General features: G+C 40.8%; 1 protein-coding gene across 5 annotated transcripts in view; it reads right to left on the reverse strand.

The window, feature by feature from the left end:
* Positions 1 to 23,304, reverse strand: part of LOC149306280 (protein cramped-like) — a 50,062-nt gene that overhangs the window by 20,938 nt on the left and 5,820 nt on the right. For all 5 annotated transcript variants that reach the window (XM_089539918.1, XM_089539920.1, XM_089539917.1 and 2 more), the window contains exons 3-9: positions 15,111 to 15,304; positions 13,523 to 13,676; positions 4,733 to 4,816; positions 3,374 to 3,422; positions 2,210 to 2,295; positions 1,144 to 1,267; positions 404 to 485 (exon numbers count right to left, since the gene is read on the reverse strand). In XM_089539918.1, coding sequence (XP_089396044.1) covers positions 404 to 485; positions 1,144 to 1,267; positions 2,210 to 2,295; positions 3,374 to 3,422; positions 4,733 to 4,816; positions 13,523 to 13,676; positions 15,111 to 15,304 — 773 coding nt within the window. The remainder of the gene's footprint in view (positions 1 to 403; positions 486 to 1,143; positions 1,268 to 2,209; positions 2,296 to 3,373; positions 3,423 to 4,732; positions 4,817 to 13,522; positions 13,677 to 15,110; positions 15,305 to 23,304) is intronic.

Below are 23,304 nucleotides of genomic sequence, written 5' to 3' on the forward strand. Positions count from 1 at the left end.
ATTAAGGAATGCAGAAACATTAAAATAGGAAAAGAAACATCTCTATAATTTACTTCCCCTGCTAGACACACACACATACAGAAAATTCTTTATAAAGTTAAGCTCATGCAAAAATTAAGTGGTATTTTAACTGCCACATCTCTAGCTCTAAACTAAGGATACAGGAGGGAGAAGAGCTTAACAAATATTAATAGCTTCAAGAACTAATTACAATGCTAGTTATGTGTTACATTTCCCAACTGAGAAGCATGAGTCAGTTTTATTTATATACTTTTATTGTAAAATTTACGTTTAATCTATTGTTTCTTGCTCTGAAATTTTTGATATGCAGCTTTTTATAAGCACATACAATTGGCCTCAAACAACAAAAATCAAAGAAGGGAGACGACAAGGAGGAGGATACAATGCGCACTTCATGAAGAGCCCATTTCTGTTTCAGGAATTCAATGAGGCTGGATACTTTACGATGCAGCTCCACAATCATCCTGGCAAGCCATGCAAGAAAGAATACAGTGGAGGAGTCAGCAAATAACATCCCACTAACAGTCAGGTAAAGAAAACACAGTATATGCTAAACAAACCAAATCTCTCACACCACTTCTTTTTCTCCTTCAATCTGTTTTGCACACCCAGGAGCTGTATCCCCCAATTTCCAGTACACTTGAGTAAATACACATACAGTTGGCCCTCCATATCTGTGGATTCAACTATTAACAGCTTGAATACACACACACACAAACACACACACACTTCAAGAAGCAAACCTTCATTTTTCCATTTTATATTAAAGATATTTTACTATGCCATTGTATGTAATGGAACTTAAGCATCCATGGAATTTGAAATCCATGGGAGGTCCTGGAACCAAAACCCATGGATACCAAGGGTTATGATAATCCATAAAGATTCTCATAAGGATCATGATATCACCGAGTCAATTGGACCTTCTGGAAGGAAAGGGAGTCAATTTAGGGAGAGTCTGCTAAGTAGTGACCAGAATGGGTCAAAAGGTGTAGTAACTAAATCCAAATTCTGCTGTCCAATTTAGCCACTCTTTATTAATCTGCTTGCAATTCTGAAAATAATCTTTAGGTGAACGTTTGCACCCACGCATCCAACACTAAGCATGTTGCCTTATAATACCTGAGACGTGGATTCTGGGCCAGACTCTGCACCCGGGCCCATGCATGATTATTCCGTGGCTGCAATTCTACAGGGACCTTGAGTGGAAGACGCACTGGCTTTTGATCCTCCTCGTCGCTAATGCCTGAGGGTAGAAGCAGAGAAAAATGACTGAAGCTAGTCCAAGTGTGCAACAGTATAGGCAAGGAACTGAAAGCACATAGCCAAGCAGCAAACAGAGAGGAGACAAGCTCCACATGCTCTAAGATGGTCAACTGTTTATTCAGTGTTTAAACTAAGTCTGCAACAGTCCAATAAATGAAGAGAAATTATATTCATACACCAGGAACAACCCAAGCAAATTTGTTCATGTTCCAAGACTGCCATTTTCGGGGTGTCAATACAAATTACAGACAACAGGACAAACAGCCGATAGCAATGTGAAGTCGAAGGCTTTCATGGCTGGCATCTATAGTTTTTTGTGGGTTTTGGAATAAACTCTTCTAGAATATGGCCACATAGCCCGAAAAACCCACAAAAAAAGCCAATAACAACTTTGTGTCGTTCTGAAGCTCTGCCTATAACTTAGTCAGCCCCAGCCAGTATGGACAGAGTTACAGTCCATGACACCAGAGCTGTCATGTAACATAGGAGACCTTTTGAAAAGCACAAACAAGAATGGCAATTATTCTTGGATCATTGTAAAGACAACGGGACTTGCAAAAAACATAATAACGTTTAAGAAAACGAGTTTTGAAATCTAATCTATGATTTACTTAAGACCAACATAAAAGCCATATAAGTCTGAAGACACAGTAAATTATAAAAATAAAAAGTAACGTAAGCTGCACAGACACATTCGTATCAAACAGGCAGAGAAAAAGGAAGAAGAAAAGAAGACAAGAACTGAAAAATAAGACATAATAAGGGCAATGTAAATATAGAAAATAAACAGAAAATTAAGAGGGAAGGAGAGGAATTGGGAAATAGAATGATAAATGTGCAGTAAGCAATACATTCCACTGACTTTGCTCTTTCCTGACAATTGGTTTCAACCTATTATCTTCCCTTAAGGTCTCTTACATACCATCTGGATCACAGAGTTTCTTCAGCGCTCGGCACATTGGAGCTTTGATACGAAGATTCCTCCCTTTGTAGCGAACAGTCGTAGCTCTAGAAACATTTAAAGAGTGTGACAGTTGAGGACACAAGTGGAACAGCAGCTCTCCAAGAAATTTAAAGGCGGCTTTGTGACTGGCACAAACAACGCAAGACAAAAGCCAACAAAACGCTTGATATTGTATGGTTTATCTGGGCTTCAAAATGACAAAGGAGTGATTTTACATTATTTTCTGTATTTTTTAAAAACCTCCCACTAACCACAGTTCTTTGGGCAGTGAAAAACTTTTTAAAATATAAAGAACAATAGTAATGCAATGAAGGCTGCAAAATGTGAAATCAAAATAACACCAGGAGCAAAGAATAAAATGTATGGCATATAAAGCCAACATAAAATCAAAAGTAGGATAAAAGTACAAAGATATAGTAGAAACACTAAACCAGGCTATGAAAACATGACACTTATGGACCTTCTGGGGATGTCTGAGAGAATGCCTCTTTTTGGACCTCCACAGTCAGTGTCAATGATACCTTCTTGGGGGGAATTCAAGAGGCATCCAAGAGAGAGAGAAATACCAAAGCCACCTCTAGCAATGGAGGGTCTGTTGCTGAATGAAACTGCCAGATACAGATTAAAAGACTCACTTGCATTTGTGTGAAGTACAATTTTTTCTCACTCTCCTTCCCACAGTTTAGCCTCACTGGAAAACTAACGTTCTAATACATTATTTCTCCACTTTCTCCACACCAGGTAAAATATTGCAGACGTCTATACTGCCCTCCCTTATTTGCCTTTTTTCTAAGTTAAAAAGCCTCATATTGTAATTGCTACAGTGCCCTGACTATTTTAGTTGCAATTGTCTCTCCTTTCTTCAGTTTTAAAATACCCTTCTTGAAATTCAAGTAGTATTTTGTTAGCTGCCCTGAACAGAAAAATGGAATACAGGTTTAATAATTCATTAATTATCAGGGGCAATCATTAAAAAATTATATAACTCCACCAGTCTGCATGCCCCTTTACAGAATACAAGAAGACTGGTTCGTGTCCTGAATAGTTTATGAACTGGCATAATAAAAATGTTCAAATGTATATAGTGCTTATGTGAATAAAAACAAAAGAAAAACTACTTACCCAACTTGGATAAGCTCATTGAGCTTAGCTGCATTTTTATCATCCATACCTTTAAATGAATTGAAGAACAAAATACAATGTTTATGAGCTGCACATGGTAGGAAAATTAACGACATTTATATTTGATCTTTATAATTTCATCATGATTATTTTTATGGACTTGGGACCAGAGGTGTTTGGGATTCTTCTGGATTTTGGAACCTTTGCATATACATAATGAGACATCTTTATGTAGACATAGCCTGAACATAATTTTATATGCAGTATTAATAATTTTGTGTACGAAGCGAAGTCTGTGTACATTGAAGCATCAGAAAGCAAAGTTGTCATTATATCAACGTCTCATGCAGACTATTTTTGATTTTAGCATATTTTGGAATTCCAGATAAGAGACTTAACCTGTACAGTACTTACTGTTAAGCTCCATTTGGTTTGGTGCAGAAGAGGAATCAACAGTTTGGGTTACACAGGCAAAGAACCACATGCCAATAAGTTGCCTCTTCTGCAGGAACCCAAAATAGACTTTCACTGTGAGTCCCATTTTTGACTGATACAAGGAGGAATCCACACCAGTTATCCAAGATATGATCTTAAGAGTAGGTTGTGGCTAAATCCTGGAACAACACTCTGAGCATCTACCAAGGCGACATCAGCTACCTTTAGATACTTCTCATACCTGGATCAAGCAGGTGCCAAACTTCACAGCTCATAAAAGACCTGAGCCAAGCATCCAGAAAGCAAAATCCCATGTGTTTAACAAGCTTTTATCATATCCCTATACCCAACTACCTCTGAAGAGTATATACAACTTGGACAGAGAGGGGAAAATGATATCCTGCAAGGAACAGAGACTGAGGTCCAAAACACACTGTAGAAATGATCCAGTTTGAAAGCGCTTTAACTGCCTTGACTCAATGCTAGGGAATTCTGGGAACTGTAGTTTTGTGAGACATTTAGCCTTCATTGTCAGAGAGCTCTGGTGCCACAATAAACCACATTTCCCAGGATTCCCTAGCTCTGAGCCAGGGCAGTTAAAGCAGTCTCAAACTGGATTATTTCTGCAGTCTGTTTTGGAATTGAGACAAAGAGATAGTTTGCTTCTAGATGATAAAGAGATGCCTAGGCACCAATTATCCCAATATGCAGATGTTGCTGAATTATTTGAGCTACTGTAGCTATCTTTAGTGGTTAAGAAGGTCGTGGTGAGGAGAGAAATTTGGTAATCTGTCTCAATTGGAGAGGTGTGCAGTGCTCAATACAATATAGCTGACCATGGTGAATTTCTATTTCACCTTCTAAAAAACAGGAGACTCTCCACTACAGAGTTCCCCTTTTGTTGTATTTTTTGTGTATACTCACAGCCCCCAATCTTCTTCCTTAGCTCCCCATAACAAATTAAGCCATAGAGCTCCAGGGATGATTTTTTCAGCCCTTGAGAAAAGACTGTGGAAAAAACACACAAAAGAAACACTTTAATTAAGTCTACAGACACATAACACTTTCTTATTTAGGAATTCTTGAGAGAACAAAGTAAATATTATCAATTGATTTACAAGTTTTAACTCAAAGATCAAGAGATCTTTCTGTAGTTAGTTCAAAATGGTTTTCACAAATTATTTTTAAAATTCAAATCATATAATATTAGTAATCACAGTGTCAGAATCATAGCTCCTGCCATGCTTGCTAGCTATGTTTTGATATGTTTTCTAATGGAACATTGCCCTGAAAAAGCGCACTGAGTTAATTTTGGATATAACAATCCTAAGTATTATACTGGTTGCTGTTAAAAAAAAAAAAAAAAAAAAAAAGGGGGGGGTAGATTTAGCCTGGGAGGGTGCAATGTTAGGATTGCCTTCCTAGCTATATGCTTTGATATGCCTCCTAATACTGGATGATGGGATGTGTTATACAAGGATTGTTTAGCAGTCATGGTGCCAAATAATAAGCAAATGTGTGGGGAAGAAAAATGAGCTGTGAGCTATTAAGATCAGTTCCATTAGAATGCCTGGTAGATGAGAAACAAAGATGGGTAGTCCTGGGAAAGAAAATGCTTTGGTTTGGAGACCAATGGGATGTCAGCCCAAGAAAACTGTTTGAATTGCTATGTGCTTTTAACATACTGTGTAACCAAAAATGCTTCAGCCCTGACAACACTGTTATGCTGTGATCAACCCAGTTTTCTGAATAAAGCTTACTGACTTTGAGGAGACTAACCTCCTAACATGTAGAAAAACAGTTATAGCACTCCTGGTAATGCAATCTCTCTTTAAAGACCTCCAAAGAAGGAGAGTCCACCGCCCCCAATAAGGCAACCTATTTTACTGTAATAAAACTCTTATAATCAGGATATTCTTCCTAATGTTTAGGTGGAATGTCTTAAAATCAGAATCTATAAGTTAGTATTCCAGTCCCTGGAACAGAAGATACCTAGTACATTTCATCTTATTAAAAAACATTCTTTCAGATCTTTAAAGATAGCTATCATTATTATTAATAATAATAAAGTATTTATTTATATCCCGCCTCTTCCCTTTTGGGGATCGAGGCAGGAAACAACAGAGGCTAATACAATGCAAAATAATAAAATAAAACAAACCCCAAATGTCCCCAACCCTCACCCTCGGTCCCTGAATACCTTGCAGTCTCCTCTTCTCCAAGTTAAACATACCCAACTCCCTAAACTGTTCCTCATATAGGGTGGTTTCCAATAAGACCCCTCAACTTTCACATCAAGGTAGGCATAATCGTTTTCCTGCCTAAATGTAATACAATGGGTCCTCAGCTTTCTTGGGGTTTACTTCCACTGAACTGATTGTTTGCAAGTTTGTAGAAATTTCTTCCACCATTGTCCAAGTCTTCCACCCCTGCCTCCTAAGATGACACTACTGCAAAAGTCTCTGCAGTATCATCATCCTTTCTTCTCCTTGCCCTCCTCCTCATCTCCATCTCCTATCCCACCAATAGCCCCCTCCAACTCATGGTATGCGTGGCCATGAACCGAGGCAGTTTTTGCTTGCCATTCATCTGCCTGATCCCTCATCTCACTGCTGCTGGTTGTCTAACCTTGATTCGCACTGGAAGAGTGGTCTTCCTGAGCACCTTTGCCCAGATGAATTCAGCCCTGGACATGACACAGAGAGAAGTAGTTTCTAAAGGCCCATGAGATAGCCTCCTGAGTGTTCTTGAGAGCCACCTCTGCCTTCCTGTCCTTGGGTAACCTGGCGATGGAAGAAGTCCTACATTACAGAGTTTCAGAGGCCTTTATCTGAGTGTCTTTCTGGTCACCAAGAAGAACAGATCATGGTGAGTGGTTCTGAAGGGTGAACATGTTAATCATGAAGCAACGCTTCAGGATGGAGATACTGAGCATCCCCAATTCTATCCAGCCACGCAATTATCTGGCCTCACTGGATTTAGTTAATGATTGTGTGCACATCTGAACACATCCAGCACACCTCAAGTTCCTCCACTTTGCATACAACTACAAGCATTGCCAGTACTGGGCCTTGTGTTCGAATTGACCACAGCACACAGAATCTTCACCAAAGTTATGATGGCACTGGTGGTGGCTTGGAATAGAGAACACATCCATGCCTAACCTTTTTGGGATTATGTTTGTGCATTGTGCACCCTTCCAGCAGGGCCAGAAACATGTGCAATGTGGTCTGGAATCTTTAGATTGTCATGGTTTTCTAGTAAATCTTGGGAAGAGGCATCATGATCCATCACCTGGGTGCCTGTATCAACATGAGATGCAGCGTAATGAATTTCCTGCCAAAAATGAAGAGTGTGACCAAGGGCAAGTTGACCACACAGACAGATTTGGCTCTCTTGACACATCTGCAAGGCCTGATGATCACTCCACACCAGATCTCTGCAATGGCTGTCCCAATCGTACCAAGTGGCCATTTGCCTCCAGAAAGAGTCTCAAGATCAGGGTTTCATTATAAGTGCAGGGGTCTCTAGACAGTGATATTGAAGTGGAGAAGTTCTGGGAGACAATTAAAGTCCGTGTTATGATGGATATCAGTCTCCATGGCTGGGGAACGTATTGGGGATCCCACCAGACACAGAGAACCTGGAGGGAGCAGGAAGCTCAACAGAGCATAACTGGCTGGAGCTTAGGGCCTTCAGCGTAGTGTTGTTTGCATTCAAATTTCTAGTAAGAGAACAGACTCTATTACAGCCAAGGCCTGTATCAATCAGAAAAGGGGGGACCAGATTCTGTCCCCTCATGGAGGAGGCAAGATTCCTGCAGGAATGGAGAAAGGTCCTCCATCGATCCCTCAAGGCAGAGCACCTATGGGGTGTTTTCAGCTCCAGACTGACCTGGACCAGGGAGAGTGGAGCCTCCACCCAGAGGTCTTCCAGCTGATAGTGAACCAGTTCAGACGGCCTGTCAATTCACATCACCTGTCAATCACAAAGTTCCCAGGTTCCTTTCATGGTACCAGACAGTGGGCACAAAGGGGGTAGGTGTACTGATATTGCCATGGTCCAGGGGCTTTACGTATGCCTTCCTGCCAACAACACTTCTGTCCAGATTTATAAGAAAGGCAAGAGAAGTATCTGCCATGCTAATACTGCTGGGGCTCAGATGTTCATGATATTCTGAGATAGTCACCCTGATAAGAGACTGCCTCCCCAACCTAATGAGACCGGATCTTCTTTCCCAAAGGAAAATGTACCACCTGGACCCACACTGGCTCCAACTTCACTCTTGGTTGTTGAAAGGTACATTCTACAGGAGCATGAATAATAGAAACCATTCTGGCCTTAAGGTGACCCTGCATGGAGAAGATCTGAGTATACCCCTCTGGAATTCAGGCAGTGGTGCAGATGAAAGGCGCAAGATTCAAGTTATCTGTCTCCCTGGTCTTGGAGTTCCTTCAGACCCAATACTGTCAAAAGAATGCTGCTGTCATGTCTGTCCTCCCATCACAGGAAGGGGTCATAATTTCATCTCACCCGCATGTCCTCAGATTCATGAAAGGGCTGATGCTGGCAGCCTCTCCCAGCAGTCTACAGATTCCCCTCCTAGGATTTCCACACTGTTCTCAAGGCTTTCACAATGGCCCCGTTGGAGCCCATCAAGGAGACATCCTTGAAGCATCTCACCTGGAAGGCCATTCTACTGATGGTGATCACACAGCCCACAGGTTTTCAGAACTGGGGGTCCTGTCTGTGTGGAAGGAGCTCTGCATCACCAGGCCAAATGCAGTGCATCTGAGAATCAACCTTACCTTTTCAAAGGTGAACATTTTACAGGTAATACTGCCAACGTTCTGTCCCAGGCCCTCAACACACTTGAAGATCTGGAACATGCTAGATGTTCATACCATCAAGGCATACCTTAAGAGGACTAGTAGTCTGAGGAGCATGGACTCCCTGTTTGTTTCATACAACCAGCGGTCCCTAGGGGAAAAATTATCTTCATCTTCCTTGAGCAGATGGATCTGGCAGTGCAGCAGTGCCTGCTACAAGTCCATGAGGATGCCAGTAACTGGTCCTGTTCTACTACACTCCACAAGGAGCACAGGAACTTCAGCAGCCTTTCAAGCAATGCCCCATTAGCATATGCAGAGTGGTTACCTGGAAGGCTCATTCCACTTTTGTGAAACATTACAAGCTGGACACATTCACCTTATATGGAGGGCATTCAGCACGCAAGTGCCCCAGCAAATAGCAGAAGAGTAATCTGCCTTGTCCGCCAGCTTCTCTATCCCACATCTTGGATGTTCTGCCTCCTCTACACAGGGAAAAGAACCATTTTGTGTCACATGTGTGACAGTAATTTCCAGTGAAGAGGGGGCTAAACATCCTCCCATTCTGAGTGTCAATCTGGTTTTGGGCTGATTGTTTTGCATTGTAGTTGTTTAGTAGGGGTAGGGATTTGGGTTCTTTCCTAATCCCTGTCATTTACCTGTTAGCTCCATTCATTCTGTCATCAACATCTATGTCTGCTAGTCTGTACAGTGTGCCCTTTCTTTACGCGGGGGATCCGTTCTGGACCCCCCTGTGTAAAAAAAAATGTGTATGCTTGAGTCCCATTGAAAATAATAAGGCGCGCACATGCGGCGGCGCGCGCACGCCTTGGGCACGCGCCCCATTCATCTGAATGGGACGTGCTGCCCCTTGTGCCCCACGCACGGCTCCCTCGCAGCTTTCAGAGTATGCTGAAAGCCGCGTATAATGAGGGCGCACTATATTTTGGGTCCCCCCCTTACTCTACTTAAAGGAACAGGTCCACAATTACAGAGATAAGAGCATCAGTCCTTCCTTGTCAGTGGATTACCCTTTCATTTGGCACCAGAGCATTGAGCTGTCACACAATTGAATGGCTAAGGAGGATTGAGCCACCTACCACGGGTCCTCAAAGCCTTCTTACATTTTTTGTCTAAGCAGAAGCAAGCAGAATAACCTACATTTTGTATGTTTGGCCCCTTCTACGCAGAAAATGACAGTCTCACAGATGAGACAAAATTGTTCTTTCCCTACTTCTTTGTGCCCCTTCTCTAGCTGGCCTTGGTTTAACATCTGTGGGATTAAGGTGAAGGGGCTCTGGATAGTGCTGCTTCTGCAAATACCCTCACCTTGCCCACTGTCCAATCACCCTTCTCATTTTAGCTGGCCCTGGTTTAACATCTTCATTGGAGACTTGAGAAGACAGGGGTGGCAGGGGGCAGATTTCTTTTTTTGTTGGCTGGTTCACTCTGTTTGCTTCACTCAGCCCATGTGCTGCTCACTGGGTGCATCTTCCCCTGCCACTTCTGCCCTCTCAGGCCCCTGATGATAATGTTAAACCAAGGTCAGCTAGAGTGAGAGGGAAGGTAGGGAAGTGGGCAAGGAGAAGGCATTTACTGATCAGCAACATCCAGCACCCTTTCAACTTCTTCCTTGTTACCCCCTCCCTCATTCTAGCTGACCTTGGCATGGGGCAAGGAGGGGAGATGCACCCAGTGAGAGGCAGACGGTGGACGGTCTGCTGAAGTGGTGTGTGAGCTGAGCAAGGCAAACAAAGCAAACCAGCCAGTGAGAGGGAAAGCAAGCAGATGAGCAAGGGAGCAGGCAGGTAAGTGTAGGCAGAAACCGCCATGATCATAGGCTGCATGCACCAAGAGCCACTGTCACTATTGCCAGCCCAGTAAGAATCTCCTCTAGTGTTGTCTTCTTTTTCTTCCTTCTCCACAAAAGAAGGATGACAACACTAAAGGAAATTTCTGCAGCAGTGTCATTCATCCTAGGAAGCAGAGGCGGGAAGGCTTGGAGACTGGTGATGTAACTGTGGTGGAGGCAGCCTGAGAGTTAGGCAGAGATATCTGCAACAGTGGAGACTGTAGCATGCATTTTTAGGGGGGGGGGCTTAAAATCTTCAGTTTTTCCACTTTCACAGGATCCACCCCTAACCCCCATGAAACGTGAGAGCCAGGTGTGTCTTACATTTATCCCTGCTGAAATTCATATTGTTAATTGTGGCCCAGCTCTCCAATCAGTTATAGTCATTTTGAATCTTGAACCTGTTCTACCCCTCCCAATTTGGTGCCATTTGCAAATTTGAAAAGCATGCCCTCTATTCCTCCATCCAACTGATTTATACAGATGTTGAAGAACAGAGGCCTGTTACAGACTGCCAAAATAAAGCCGCTTCAGGACTCTTTGGAGGTATGCTATTTAAATGATGCATGCATCCTAAGAATCCGGAAGCTGCACCAAAGCTGCACTCCAGTGCTTAGGAATGGAGTGTGGCTTTGGCGCGACCTCCGGACTCTTAGGACCCATGCATCATTTAAATAGCATACCTCCAAAGAGACCTGAAGCAGCTTTATTTTGGCAGTCTGTAACAGGCCAGAGGGTCCAAAAAAGAATCCTGTGGGACCCCAGTAGTCACTTCACTTCTCTCTAGAATGAAGAGGAACCATTGGTGAGTACTAGGGGTTTGGTCCGGTAACTAGTTACAAATCCACCTAACAGCAGCACTATTCAGACCACATTTACCAACTTATCTGTAAGAATTTCATGGGGAACCTTTTCAAATGCTTTACAGAAACATTTCTGAGATTCCTCAGTACACTCCTATTATTCTGTGTTCTATTCCTGGGCCACATCCTTCACCAGGTCTTCCAACTTCTTACCCCAGACCCTCATAGCCCCTTGCAATATGTTGAAGCAGAGACAATTTGTTCCTGTGTGGATCAGAATGAAGGGGTAACAGTTGATGGGCTTGATAATTCCTGCCAACCTCAATTACTTCATGCACCTTTGTCTCAGGGGGGGATCATACCTCTTAAGACATCTGATTAGGTCCACACACCACTGCCTCTGATATTCTCAACAAAGAATCATCTACTACCACAACGTATCTCTTCTTCTTCTGGGAATTGACAGGAGCCCTTCTATGCACAGAAACCTCAAAGAGAGCCATGCTCTTTGAGGAATTAGGCTTTTGTTCCTATTCCTCAAAATCACTGATTAATGGGAAAGCTTGAAATCAACTGTGTAGTTTCAAAGTCAAAGCATGTTTCCTGGTACTTCTGCTTCTACGTGTCACATTCATTCACATATCTGCCTCCTGCATAGGAACTGCCCCACTCCCTAGAGACATGGCCTTGTCTCTTGTCCTTCCAATGTAGTTTGCTCTCTCTGATTAGACAAACTAATTTACAATATTTTAACTATCAGCAACATATCAAACTCAGGCCTAAATCTAATTGCTACTTCAAATTAGAGTAGATGAACTGAATCAATGAGATTTAATTATTAACAACTATATTCTTGTTAAGACTAATCTATTTAAGCCTCAGTGCTATCACACATTTTACACTGAAAACCAGAAGATAAATGTGATACATGCCTCCAAAATATTCTTTGAAAGGAAGACTAGTGGAAGCCCTGTTTATTTCACACACAGCCTACTGCTGACTCTCTGTTCAGAGAGGGATTCAATGGTGAAAAGCCCTGTATTATCATAATATAACCCTGAAAGAAGGTCAGAATAACTCAGTACAGGTACAGAGCTTTCACTGCTTTAGTCCATCAGCAATGGAATACACCCCCATATATCTCTTCTTTTTAATTTTCCTGCTGTTGGCTAAAGAAGGTTTAGGCCTTGTAGCTCCATTTCTAGCAATTTTTTTAAAAAAGGTCAATTTGTTAATTTTATTCTGAATAAATATTATTACATCCAGTATATCCAAAACAATAGTTTCATGCCAAACAACCTTATATAGAATGAACTCTATGTTCCTAAAGCAACAAAATGACTTTCAGTCTGTACAGAGGGATTAACATTCCATTTCCCCCCATTTTCTGTCCAAATTTATTTTCTTTACTGTAAAAACAAAAAAAACAACCCATGTTATATGTTTTTCCCCATATAATTTCAACATTTCCAGAAATTTTATGTATCTCTTTAAGATATTTGATTATTTTCTTATTATTTGAAGTTTTATTTACTGTAAGTAGCTTGAATTTTATATATGATTTTATTTTAACTTTGAGGCATTTCTTCATCACTGAAGGGATTCTGACAGTGTAAAAAAGCTCGTCGTAATGACAATCATTCCTCAGATTAGTGCCGGCACCTGATCATGAGTCTTTTGGAATAAGTACTCAACCTGATGCCCTCTATGCATTTTGGACTACAATTTATATAAACCACAGAGGGTATGGAAGAGATTATGAGAGCTTTAACCCAAAATTTGCAGAAGGCATGAACCTGTCCAGCCTTTGAAGGGCATGTTGGTCTATCTCATCCAGTTCAATTCTTCAGTGTAAAATTATTAGGGGAGCAGAAATTAGGGAAGCTAAGTATCTTTACTTTCATGAATACTGTAATTCTCCTGGTCTGCCATAAGAATGTCACCTGGGTTGCAGACGGAGGCCTTATGGGTAACACTAGTTTGACACACTAAAGCTATTCCCTCTCCTCCATACAAACATTAACTACCCCACCTTTCTTCTACCATGGGATTTCTAGACGGTTTCACCTATGTACATGCACTGATCCAACCTGCAGTATGAAAACCATCCTGAGGGAAATGCCCTTAGGGATGTTTTTTTTTCTACTCTGCAAGCTCAGAAGATCATTAGTGGATAACAGAGTCTCATGTAGCTGCATCAACTATAAAATAAACCTTGCAGCATGCTCACCATTATCAAAGTCAATGTATTTGGAAATCTTGTGCCAGGTGCGATAGTAGAAGTGGCGAACCTGTTCCTTGTTTTTCACCATGCTTGCTGGCTTGCTTTTCTTCTTATATTTTAGGGCGATGTTGTTCTGAATTGCTTCAAAGTCTTTTCCATGCTGAAAAAGCAATGCAAAAACAGAACAAATGGTAGACTAGAGACAGGAAGAATAAGCAGCTGGAAAGCTTATTCTAGGTCTGGCTCAGCCTTTCATACATTTGGACAATATTTTCCTCCTGAACATGTAAAAGAACTAGATGTCTGATTTAATACTTATCATCTGCAGTAATCTATGCATTCTGCAGTAGCAGAAAGGCTTTCAGAATTTAGTTGTGACTGCAGAATGCCTACAGAAATAGCTATGTCTGCAAAGTGTCCAAGAATCGTAAATGCAAGTACAGTTGCAGCCCCCCCCCCCCATATCTACAGATCCTTTATCTACAGATGCAACCATCCACAGCCATTCCAAAACTACACAAATTCCAAAATCAAGGTTTTGCTATTTTATATAAGGGACACCATTTTATTATGTCATTGTATATATTGGGACTTGAGAATCCATGGATTTTGCTATCCATGGGAGGTCCTGTAACCAAACTCTAGCAAATACCAAGGGCTCACTGTAATTTTAGGCTCTGGACTTAATGATTTTATGCCCTTCAACTTTTCAATAGCAATATGCATTACATGTTTAGTATACCTTATTAGAAATGCTTGGGGCTAGATGTATTTCAGAACTGGAATTTTTTTGGCTTTAGGAATACAAGGAATGTAGTAAGTACCTGTACTGTATTTGCAGTTGGAGAGATGCAAGGATCTGTGAACTGATGGGAATCCATTCCTCCTGACATTTCACAGAGCCTAGCGTCTCTCTTCATGATCGCAAATACAGTACAGGTACATACAACAGTGAGCCTGCGCCATATGCGGGCTCAGTATAGGCAGCTTTTAGCTTACGCTGAAGTCGTGCAGCAAACAGGAGAGTGGTGCGTGAGCACAGCCACGGTGTGAGCACGAGCCCCATTATATTCAATGGGGCTCGAGCATACACGCTTTTTGTCTTGCGCCGGAGGGAGGGGGGGTCCGGAACAGATCCCCTGCATAAGGCAAGGGCCCACTGTATTCTACCTGTACGATGAATAACAAAGTTCAAAATATTCCAAAATCAAATCTCAAAGTGTCATGTCAAAAGGTTTCAGGTTTTGGATTTCTAGATAAGGGATACTCAAACTATGCTTCACTCAGTTAAAAATCTGGCATGTCAGCTCTGTAGCATTCTACTGAGTGAGACCCTGAACATCAGATCCCAAGTCCTGCCCTGACAGCATCACTTCAGTCAGAAACAGCTGGATGTCCCAGAGAGACAAGATTAGACAGACTAGATTCCAGTGACCTCAGGAGAGGGATAGACAAGGAGCACTTATTTTTTAATTTTAATTAACACTTAACAAAACTAAAAACGTTTTAGCAAATTTAATATAAATAGATCATGTACATCGCTGGAACACGTTGCTTGAGGACATAGTAGCAATGAGCTCCTGGAGACACCTACCTCATAGAGACCCTCAAAGAAGGTATTCTTATCCTCCGTGCTCCAGGATTCCCATTGGCGCCTGACCTTCTTGCCTTCCTCTTTTTCTCCAGCTGAGGAGCTCAGGTTTCTTGCAGAAGATTTTGAACTGCTCGCTGGGGTGCTGGGAAGAATTCCTGAAGAGCTGCCAGATGAGGCCCCACTATTTTCTCCACCTTTAGTAAAACAAGACATATATTTTTAACTGAGTGTTGACCATTTATAGCAAAAGTCTATTCAGAAGCTGTAATTCTTTGAAAAGTGTGAATAGGTCAAAATTTTAAATAGTTTAAAATCGCTTATGAATAAGTGGCAGGATAAAAATAAAGAAAAAAACTGCACAGCTTTAAAAATGAAATCATGATTGCCAATAACAATCTTGATTTTGACATTCCAAGTACATTTATTTCTACACGACCAACACTGTCATTTATTGAGTAATGATAAAATATGAATTCTGTATCATCAAGAGCTGAAGAATGATTTGAATCTGAACTGTTTCTTATTATAGAGTTCAAAAAGTGATGCTTGGTTCATGGGCCTGGGGGGAATACTGTGAATACCAGATTGAAAAGGAACAAATTTTAATAAAGTAATTGCTAGTTGACACCAGGCTTTCTGATCTAAATCTCTAAACAGAAAATGTGTCACTCAACTATTGCTTTAGGTATTATTCACAATTATTGTCATTAGAAAAGTATGTTGTGCCCGACACAGACAGTTTGCTATTTGTATTACAGTTGGCTCTTCCTATCTGCAGCCTTGCCACCCACAGACTGGAGCATCCACTGATGGCCCTGCCTCATTCGTCTTAATGGAGGCGCATGCATGTGCCCTTAAAGATACGGCTGTGTGTTCATCACACCATAATTGAGGAGAATGGGACTTGAAGTCCCACAGAATTTGCCATCCATGGGGTGTGTGCGTGTGTCTAGAACGGAACCTCCCTGGATACAGAACATCCCTGCTATCTGCGAGGAATCCGTTCCGGATCCCCCGCAGATGGTAAAGAACGTGAAATGTTCTTCTCAATGGGAGCATGCTCCTGTTTGCGTCGCTGTGGGTCCACGGCCACTCAGAAACCGAAGGTTTGCCGTCCATGGAAGCTCAAACTGCGGATGGCAAGCCTGTGCTTGGCGTGGGTGTACTGTATTAATTTATAGCCTTGAAATTACTAAAAAGCTGGAAAAAAACCTAGGGTTTTGTTTTTTGCAAAAGTTTGTTTTGACCCCATGGGAATTCAGAGGAGCTCCAAATGTGGTGAGAATGCCCTCCACACCCCCTAGAAGTCATTTTGGAGCATTATGAAGAAAACAATTTCAACAGCTGCCCCCCCTCCCCAAAAAAACCCTGAGGGCCACATGCAGCCCACATCCCACACCAACAAGTATCTTCAAACACGTTGAATGGATATTTTCATATTTCTGGAATTAAACTTTTGGAATGTTTAATTCGGAACTTCAGCAGGTCCAAAATGCAGCGGCCAAGCGGTTGACCAGGACTTATTACAGGGAACATGTAACCCCTTCCCTGGTTGAAACAGCTGCACAGGCTACGGGCTGCAGAAATGCCCTATACAGCTTCAGTCCTCACTACAAGAATGATTTTCTTTCCCTGCCTAAGCTGTTTGAGGAAGGCTTTCTCTCTGTCCCACCACCATCAAAGGCAGATTTGGTAATGACCTGGAAGAGAACTTTCTAAATGGTTGTTCTATCCCACCAGAAATCCCTCCCATACAAAGTTTATTATTTATTATTAGTACATTATTATTATTATTAAAGTGGGAGTTCAGTTGATCCCCTTCACCCCATGCCTTTCGCTGGCAGGTAAAGATTTTTTTTTTGTGGGCATGCCTTCAGTTTACAATTTATGTGATAAAAAAATATTCTAATGCAGTGGTATTTTTTATCTGTTTTTAACTTTTTAAACTATGAATGAATGAATGAGATTTTAGAATAATAGAATCGTAGAGTTGGAAGAGACCACAAGGGCCATCCAGTCCAACCCCATTCTGCCATGCAGGAAATCCAAATCAAAGCATCCCTGACAGATGGCCATCCAGCCTCTGTTTAAAGACCTCCAAGGAAGGAGACTCTATCACCCTCCGAGGAAGGAGTGCATTCCACTGTCGAACAGCCCTTACTGTCAGGAAGTTCCTCCTAATGTTGAGCTGGAATCTCTTTTCCTGTAGCTTGCATCCATTGTTCCAGGTCCTGTTCTCTGGAGCAGCAGAAAACAAGCTTGCTCCCTCCTCAATATGACATCCTTTCAAATATTTAAACAAGGCTATCATATCACCTCTTAACCTTCTTTTCTCCAGGCTAAACATCCCCAGCTCCCTAAGTCGTTCCTCATAGGGCATGGTCTCCAGACCCTTCACCATTTTTGTCGCCCTCCTTTGGACACGCTCCAGTTTCTCAATGTCCTTTTTGAATTGTGGCGCCCAGAACTGGACACAATATTCTAGGTGGGGCCTGACCAAAGCAGAATACAGTGGCACTATTACTTCTCTTGATCTAGATAGACACTATACTTCTATTGATTTTATTTATATACCACCATTCCTTCGATCACGGTGGTTTACAGAATAATACAAATACAAAATTACACAACCAGAGTCCCCTCATATTAAAACAATACAATACAAAATTATAAAATCCATCATTCAATCCTAATAATTAAAAACCAGTAAAAACACAGTGGAAGCAGTTCCAACCATTACAATACACAAGGAGAAGGATGGCATTAGGACACGTGGGGGAAAGCTTGACGAAAGAGGTAAGTCTTGAGGTTTTTCCTAGAAGACTCCAGGGAGGGGGCCGAGCGGAGCTCGTCAGGGAGAGAGTTCCAAGTCTGCCGGACCGAAGCAGAGAAAGCCCTATGCGCAGACACCACATATCTCACATTGGGAACTCTCAAAAGTTGTCTCCCACCTGACCTGAGAGTGCGGGGCGGATTAGGTTTTAATTGCATATTATATATTAATTGCATATTATATATACATATTACAGTGTGTCTGCACCACATGCGGCTTCAAGTATACGCTGAATCCACACGACAATGGAACAAATGGCGCGCGTGTCGCATGCAAGTGCCCCATTGTTCGCAATGGGGTGCAAGCATATGTGGAACTCTCCTTATGCAGAATGGATCCCCTGCGCAAGGGAAGATCCCACTGTAATTGCATACTGTATTTTAAAAACAAAACTGACATTTAGTTGTTTAACTTTTGTACAAATAATTTTTAAAACTGTACCGTGTTTTTTAAATCTTTGGAAGACACCTTGGATCCTGTATAAGGATAAAGACAGGGTAGAAACAAAATGAAAGCATATATAAAGCATTGCCTTTTAATAAACTCCATATTCTTCAAGCAATGTCTGTCAGCATTTTGGTAGCCAGATACACTACTACCAACAAACAAGCATGTTAAAGAGAGGTAATATTTCTTCAGTATGCACACACAAATTTTACCAGAACCTTTGTATTTCTGCTTCTAGAAAAGGTTAAATCTAACTAATAATGTGTTTGTAAGGCTCATCTGATCTGATGGTAATCTGATGATTTCCAAGACTATCTTATGTTTTTAAGTGGCTTTAGCAACAAATGTGAACACATGTTAAAAGGAACAAGAACTGTTAAGATTTAAAAATATATCCATATTAGTCTGTAGAAACAGTACGTAGAGAAATCTTGTAGCACCTTTGAGACTAGAAAACCAAAACAAACAGGAGGCTTACAGAGAGAACTAACAAAACAGGGAGAGAAGCACTAAGGTAAATTGTAAATCTTCAATACTAAATACTGTAATTATAATAAAGATACAACATTTTCTTACAAAATGTGTATTTGTATGTGTATCACAATTAGTAAAGAACAACAATGATGGACAATTCCTATATACATTAACAACACTAAGCCAGCTGTAGAAATTAATGCTATTTACTGGTGACTGATAGTCCCAATGATGAGAGCAAAGACTTTACAACAACAGCAGTGGTAACTAGTAGTCTCAATGATGAGGATGGAGTCAATAGACTATGAACGGTGGCAATATTCTGCTGTTGCAGGATAATCCAATCAAGGAGCTATGGTGATAATAATTTGTAGCTCTTGTGGCTGAAATAACATTCCATTATTGGCAATATCCTTCAAAAATTGACTGCTTTCAACAAAAGAAACATGGTGCGAAACCTTCAGACAGCTACCTCCGGAGTAATGTGTGGCCGTTTCGACTCACTATGGTCTTCATCAGCATAAAATAAATTACAATTCCGGATAGGTATATTATTCTGTCATTCCATGCTTCTAAATACATAAAGTAACAAACATTAGTAACATAATCTTACAATTTACAGTTTACCTTAGTGGTTCTCTCCCTGTTTTGTTAGCACCTTTGAGACTAACTGAAAGAAAAAAGTTGGTAGCATGAGCTTTTGTAGATTTCAATCTACTTCCTCAGATGATAAATGCATCTGAGGAAGTAGACTGAATTGTACGAAAGCTCATGCTCATGCTCATGCTGCCAATTTCTTTCTTTCAGTTAGTCTCAAAGGTGCTACAAGATCTCTAAAACTGTTAAGGTTATGACAATCTCACATCAAGGCTGATGGAAATTCCAGGAGTAAGGAAAATTCTACATCATATTTGTAAAGACTGCAAAGGGATTATCTAGGTGTCCAATGGGTCTAGTTGCATGAAAAATCTCAAAACCTGGGCTGGCAAGGAGTTTTTAAATGATGAGACTGAACCACAGAGTAAACTGTGTTCAAACACTACAACAGGTTTACTGAGTCTGCCACACACAGCTTTTCAACAACTGCTGTGAACATTTTTGAGATATATCTAAGACAGCGCTGTCTGTGCCATCCTAGCCAAGATGCACAGGACAGAAAGCCAACCAAATCCAGCCTTGCAAGAACATACAACGTGCAAGTGGCTACATCTATGAACTCCTGGTTACATAATGTTAATGTACAACTCACCTAGATTATCTTCTGTTCACACAGCCGATGTGGAGAAGTTATAATCTATTTGTAGCCTATGTCACACATAAGGAAGGAGCAAGATGGCAACATATTGTACAACTCCAAAGGAATAAGCAGGAGAAAGTGATTTTGCAGATACGGCCCAAAAAGTATATGACTTTAAACAAAATCCAGATGTTTAATTCCAGAAATATGAAAATGTATTTCAAGCCAATGTGAATGTCTGAGTGAACAACGTCAAAATAGTGAAGATAGGAACTCGGAAAGAACGTCGTCACAGATAATCAATGTGCCATCCTCCAGAGTTTCTGGACTTCAGCTTCCCAAATTCTCAAAGGCTGGCCATGGCTTATGAGAACTGTAGACCAAAACATCTGGAAGGCACTGGGTTGACAACTTCTGTGACCACTTTCGGCAGCAATCTCTTGAAAACAATGATTGGGAATGGGAAGGGTCCTATAACCCAAAATAGGTCCTGATCACATCTCAGCCGGCTCAAGTGATAAAGGATTTTGAAAGCTGCATCTTGCTCAAAATTCTACTGGTTCTGAAACCCTCTCATTCAGGATTTTTAAAACCATCTAGCAACAGTATTCATTTTGCTTCTAATTTCTGAGTGTACACATTGCAGTAATTTTAACAATCCAAGAGGCTGAAATGTTTAAGGAGCCAAATGGTGATATACAGAATCTGATAAAAATAGAAAAGCCATGCCTGAAAAGAAGAACAAGCATCTGAAGTCTGCTAAGCAGAAACTGTTCAATGATTTAATAAGGCTCCACTTAGTGGTATACATTTTACTTATTGAACCCCATTAGAACCTAAACCCCCACACCAAGCATTTTAGGATATCAAAACCATCAGAAGTTACTAGAAATATAAAACTATATGTAAGATCACAAAGTTGCATCCCTTAGAGACTTCACTATAGAGACAAACCAATTGGAAATAACCATCAACAATTTAAAAATTGTAGGTTTAACAAGCCTGCTGTTAATTTCTCTCCTGCCAGCTCTCTTGAACAGCCCTGCAGAAATGTGTTGATTTTGAAAGAAGCACTCCCTGAAGTATATGAGAATGTCTTTCTAAACAATTCCTTTGCTAATTCAATGCAAGATTGTTACCATCCCACAAAATTGATGGTATACACCTTCAATTTATGCCTTACTTGCAACACACACACTACTGAGAAATAATCCACAAACAGGGAGTGGAAAAAACCATGAGATGTAAAGTGGTTACAAGTTGGTAAGTAGGAAATATCCAACCTTTTGGGAAAGAAAATCGTTGCCTCAATCAACGGAATTTTCTTTGGGAGTTTTGTACTGTAGTATATTTCCTACCTGCACAAAGCTTGTTACCATCCAAAATCTGTTAAACTGTAAAATCTAAATATTTTTTTTAAATGTCTCTCGGAGGTAATCAAAATTTGTGATGACATCAGGTATACCATTAAAACAATGGACATTAAGTAACTGCATTCACTAAAGTTTGAAAGCATTCAAACCCACAGCAATGTCCACTATTGTTCTAAAAGTTAAAATCTTGCAACACACTAAACCGACAAGGCAGACTGTTGAGCAAAGGAAGCCCTGCAAATACACATCTGAAGCACCTCAGTATACACATCCACATTACAGATTCTGATCCTGTATACCAAGACAAATTCACATCAACCAACCTCTAAGGAAAAACAGGTAGGACTGCACTGACAATTACATTCTGGACCTACTTATTTGATTGGCTATATGTTCAGGAACGTATCCTTCTATGAGGAACTACTCGTTACAGGTAACAAGAAGCAGATTCACAACAGAACGATTTTCACCATACTGACAGAGAAAAAGCTGTCACACTGAGGTTTAAATGCCTTATTAAAAGGGGAAAAAACCATGATGAGTTTACCTTGTTGTTGTTGTTGTGTGCCTTCAAGTTATTTCCAACTTACGGTGATTCTAAGGTGGACCTATCACGGAGGTTTCTTGGCAAGTTTCTTCAGAGGGAGTCTGCTATTGCCATCCTCTGAGGCTGAGAGAGTGTGTTTTGACCAAGGTCACTCAGCGGGTTTCATGGCTGAGTGAAGAATCAAACTCTGGTCTCCAGAGTCATAGCCCACACACAAACCACTATGCCACACTGGTTGCCGTAAGTTGGAAATGACTTAAAGACATACAACAACAACATGAAATGATTGGTTTTACACAGAAAAATACACCACAAAAATTAATCAAGGAATCTAATTCACTAATTTTAATGTCATTATAAATTGCCTGAAGATAAAGGCCTCAGATAGTATACGATGTCTGAATGTATACAGAGTATGAGATATCAGTTTTGCCAGTAAAAATAAGATGCTGGAAACTATGAATCCCATACAAATAAAAATGCCCAACAATCAAAATGCATATAATATCATAAATGTATGCACTTCCTAAGGACATATATTGGAAGTAAAAGTACACAAACAATAAATTCAAATAAAACCATACGCGTTTCGACAAATGTCTTCCTCAGTGGAAAAATAATATAAGCTGTTATAGCAGCATTATTAGCTTGGAGTCATCCAGTGTAAGTAGGAAGTAAATTAAATAACAGAATCTGGATCCTGGATACTCCAATGGGTCATAGTGCTAATTCTTTGATTCCTGCCTTCTGTGTACTGTATCCCTAGTGACTTGAAAATACCAAGGAGTGTATAGCAGAGGCCACAAATGATGTGAGAATTCACACCCTGCTCTAAGGATGTGAAGCTGCACAAGAGCACAGCTGTGCTCTTGCAGCTTTTCCAGTCATTTCAAGTATAGTTGTTGCAGGAGAAATCGTGGTAAATTATGCCCAATAGTATTCAAAACACTGAGGGACACTGGCTCAATTACAGAGTACATGCTTTGCACGCAGACAGCCTAAAAATCTCTAGCAGTCACCAGTGGGCTAGACAGACAAGTAGTGTGGCCTGGTAAAAGGCAGTCTGTTATGGTTCTAACTATTAGTAGTAATCGCTTAGAATACTGAAGATTCCCAAAAGCATTCTTTTTATTCACAACTAAATGGAAATGAAATGATATCCAGATTATCAAAACACGTATCTAAAGTGAAATGATGCAAGCAATGATCCACGCATGGAAGCTGTGTCAGATTTGTGTTGAAGCTAGTTAGTACAGAGGGCTCCTGGTATCACTGGAGTTTCG

This window comes from Sceloporus occidentalis, unplaced genomic scaffold (genome assembly GCF_023333645.1).
Source record: "Sceloporus occidentalis isolate IW3139 unplaced genomic scaffold, rSceOcc1.0.p SCAF_10, whole genome shotgun sequence".
Taxonomy (NCBI): Eukaryota; Metazoa; Chordata; class Lepidosauria; order Squamata; family Phrynosomatidae; genus Sceloporus; species Sceloporus occidentalis.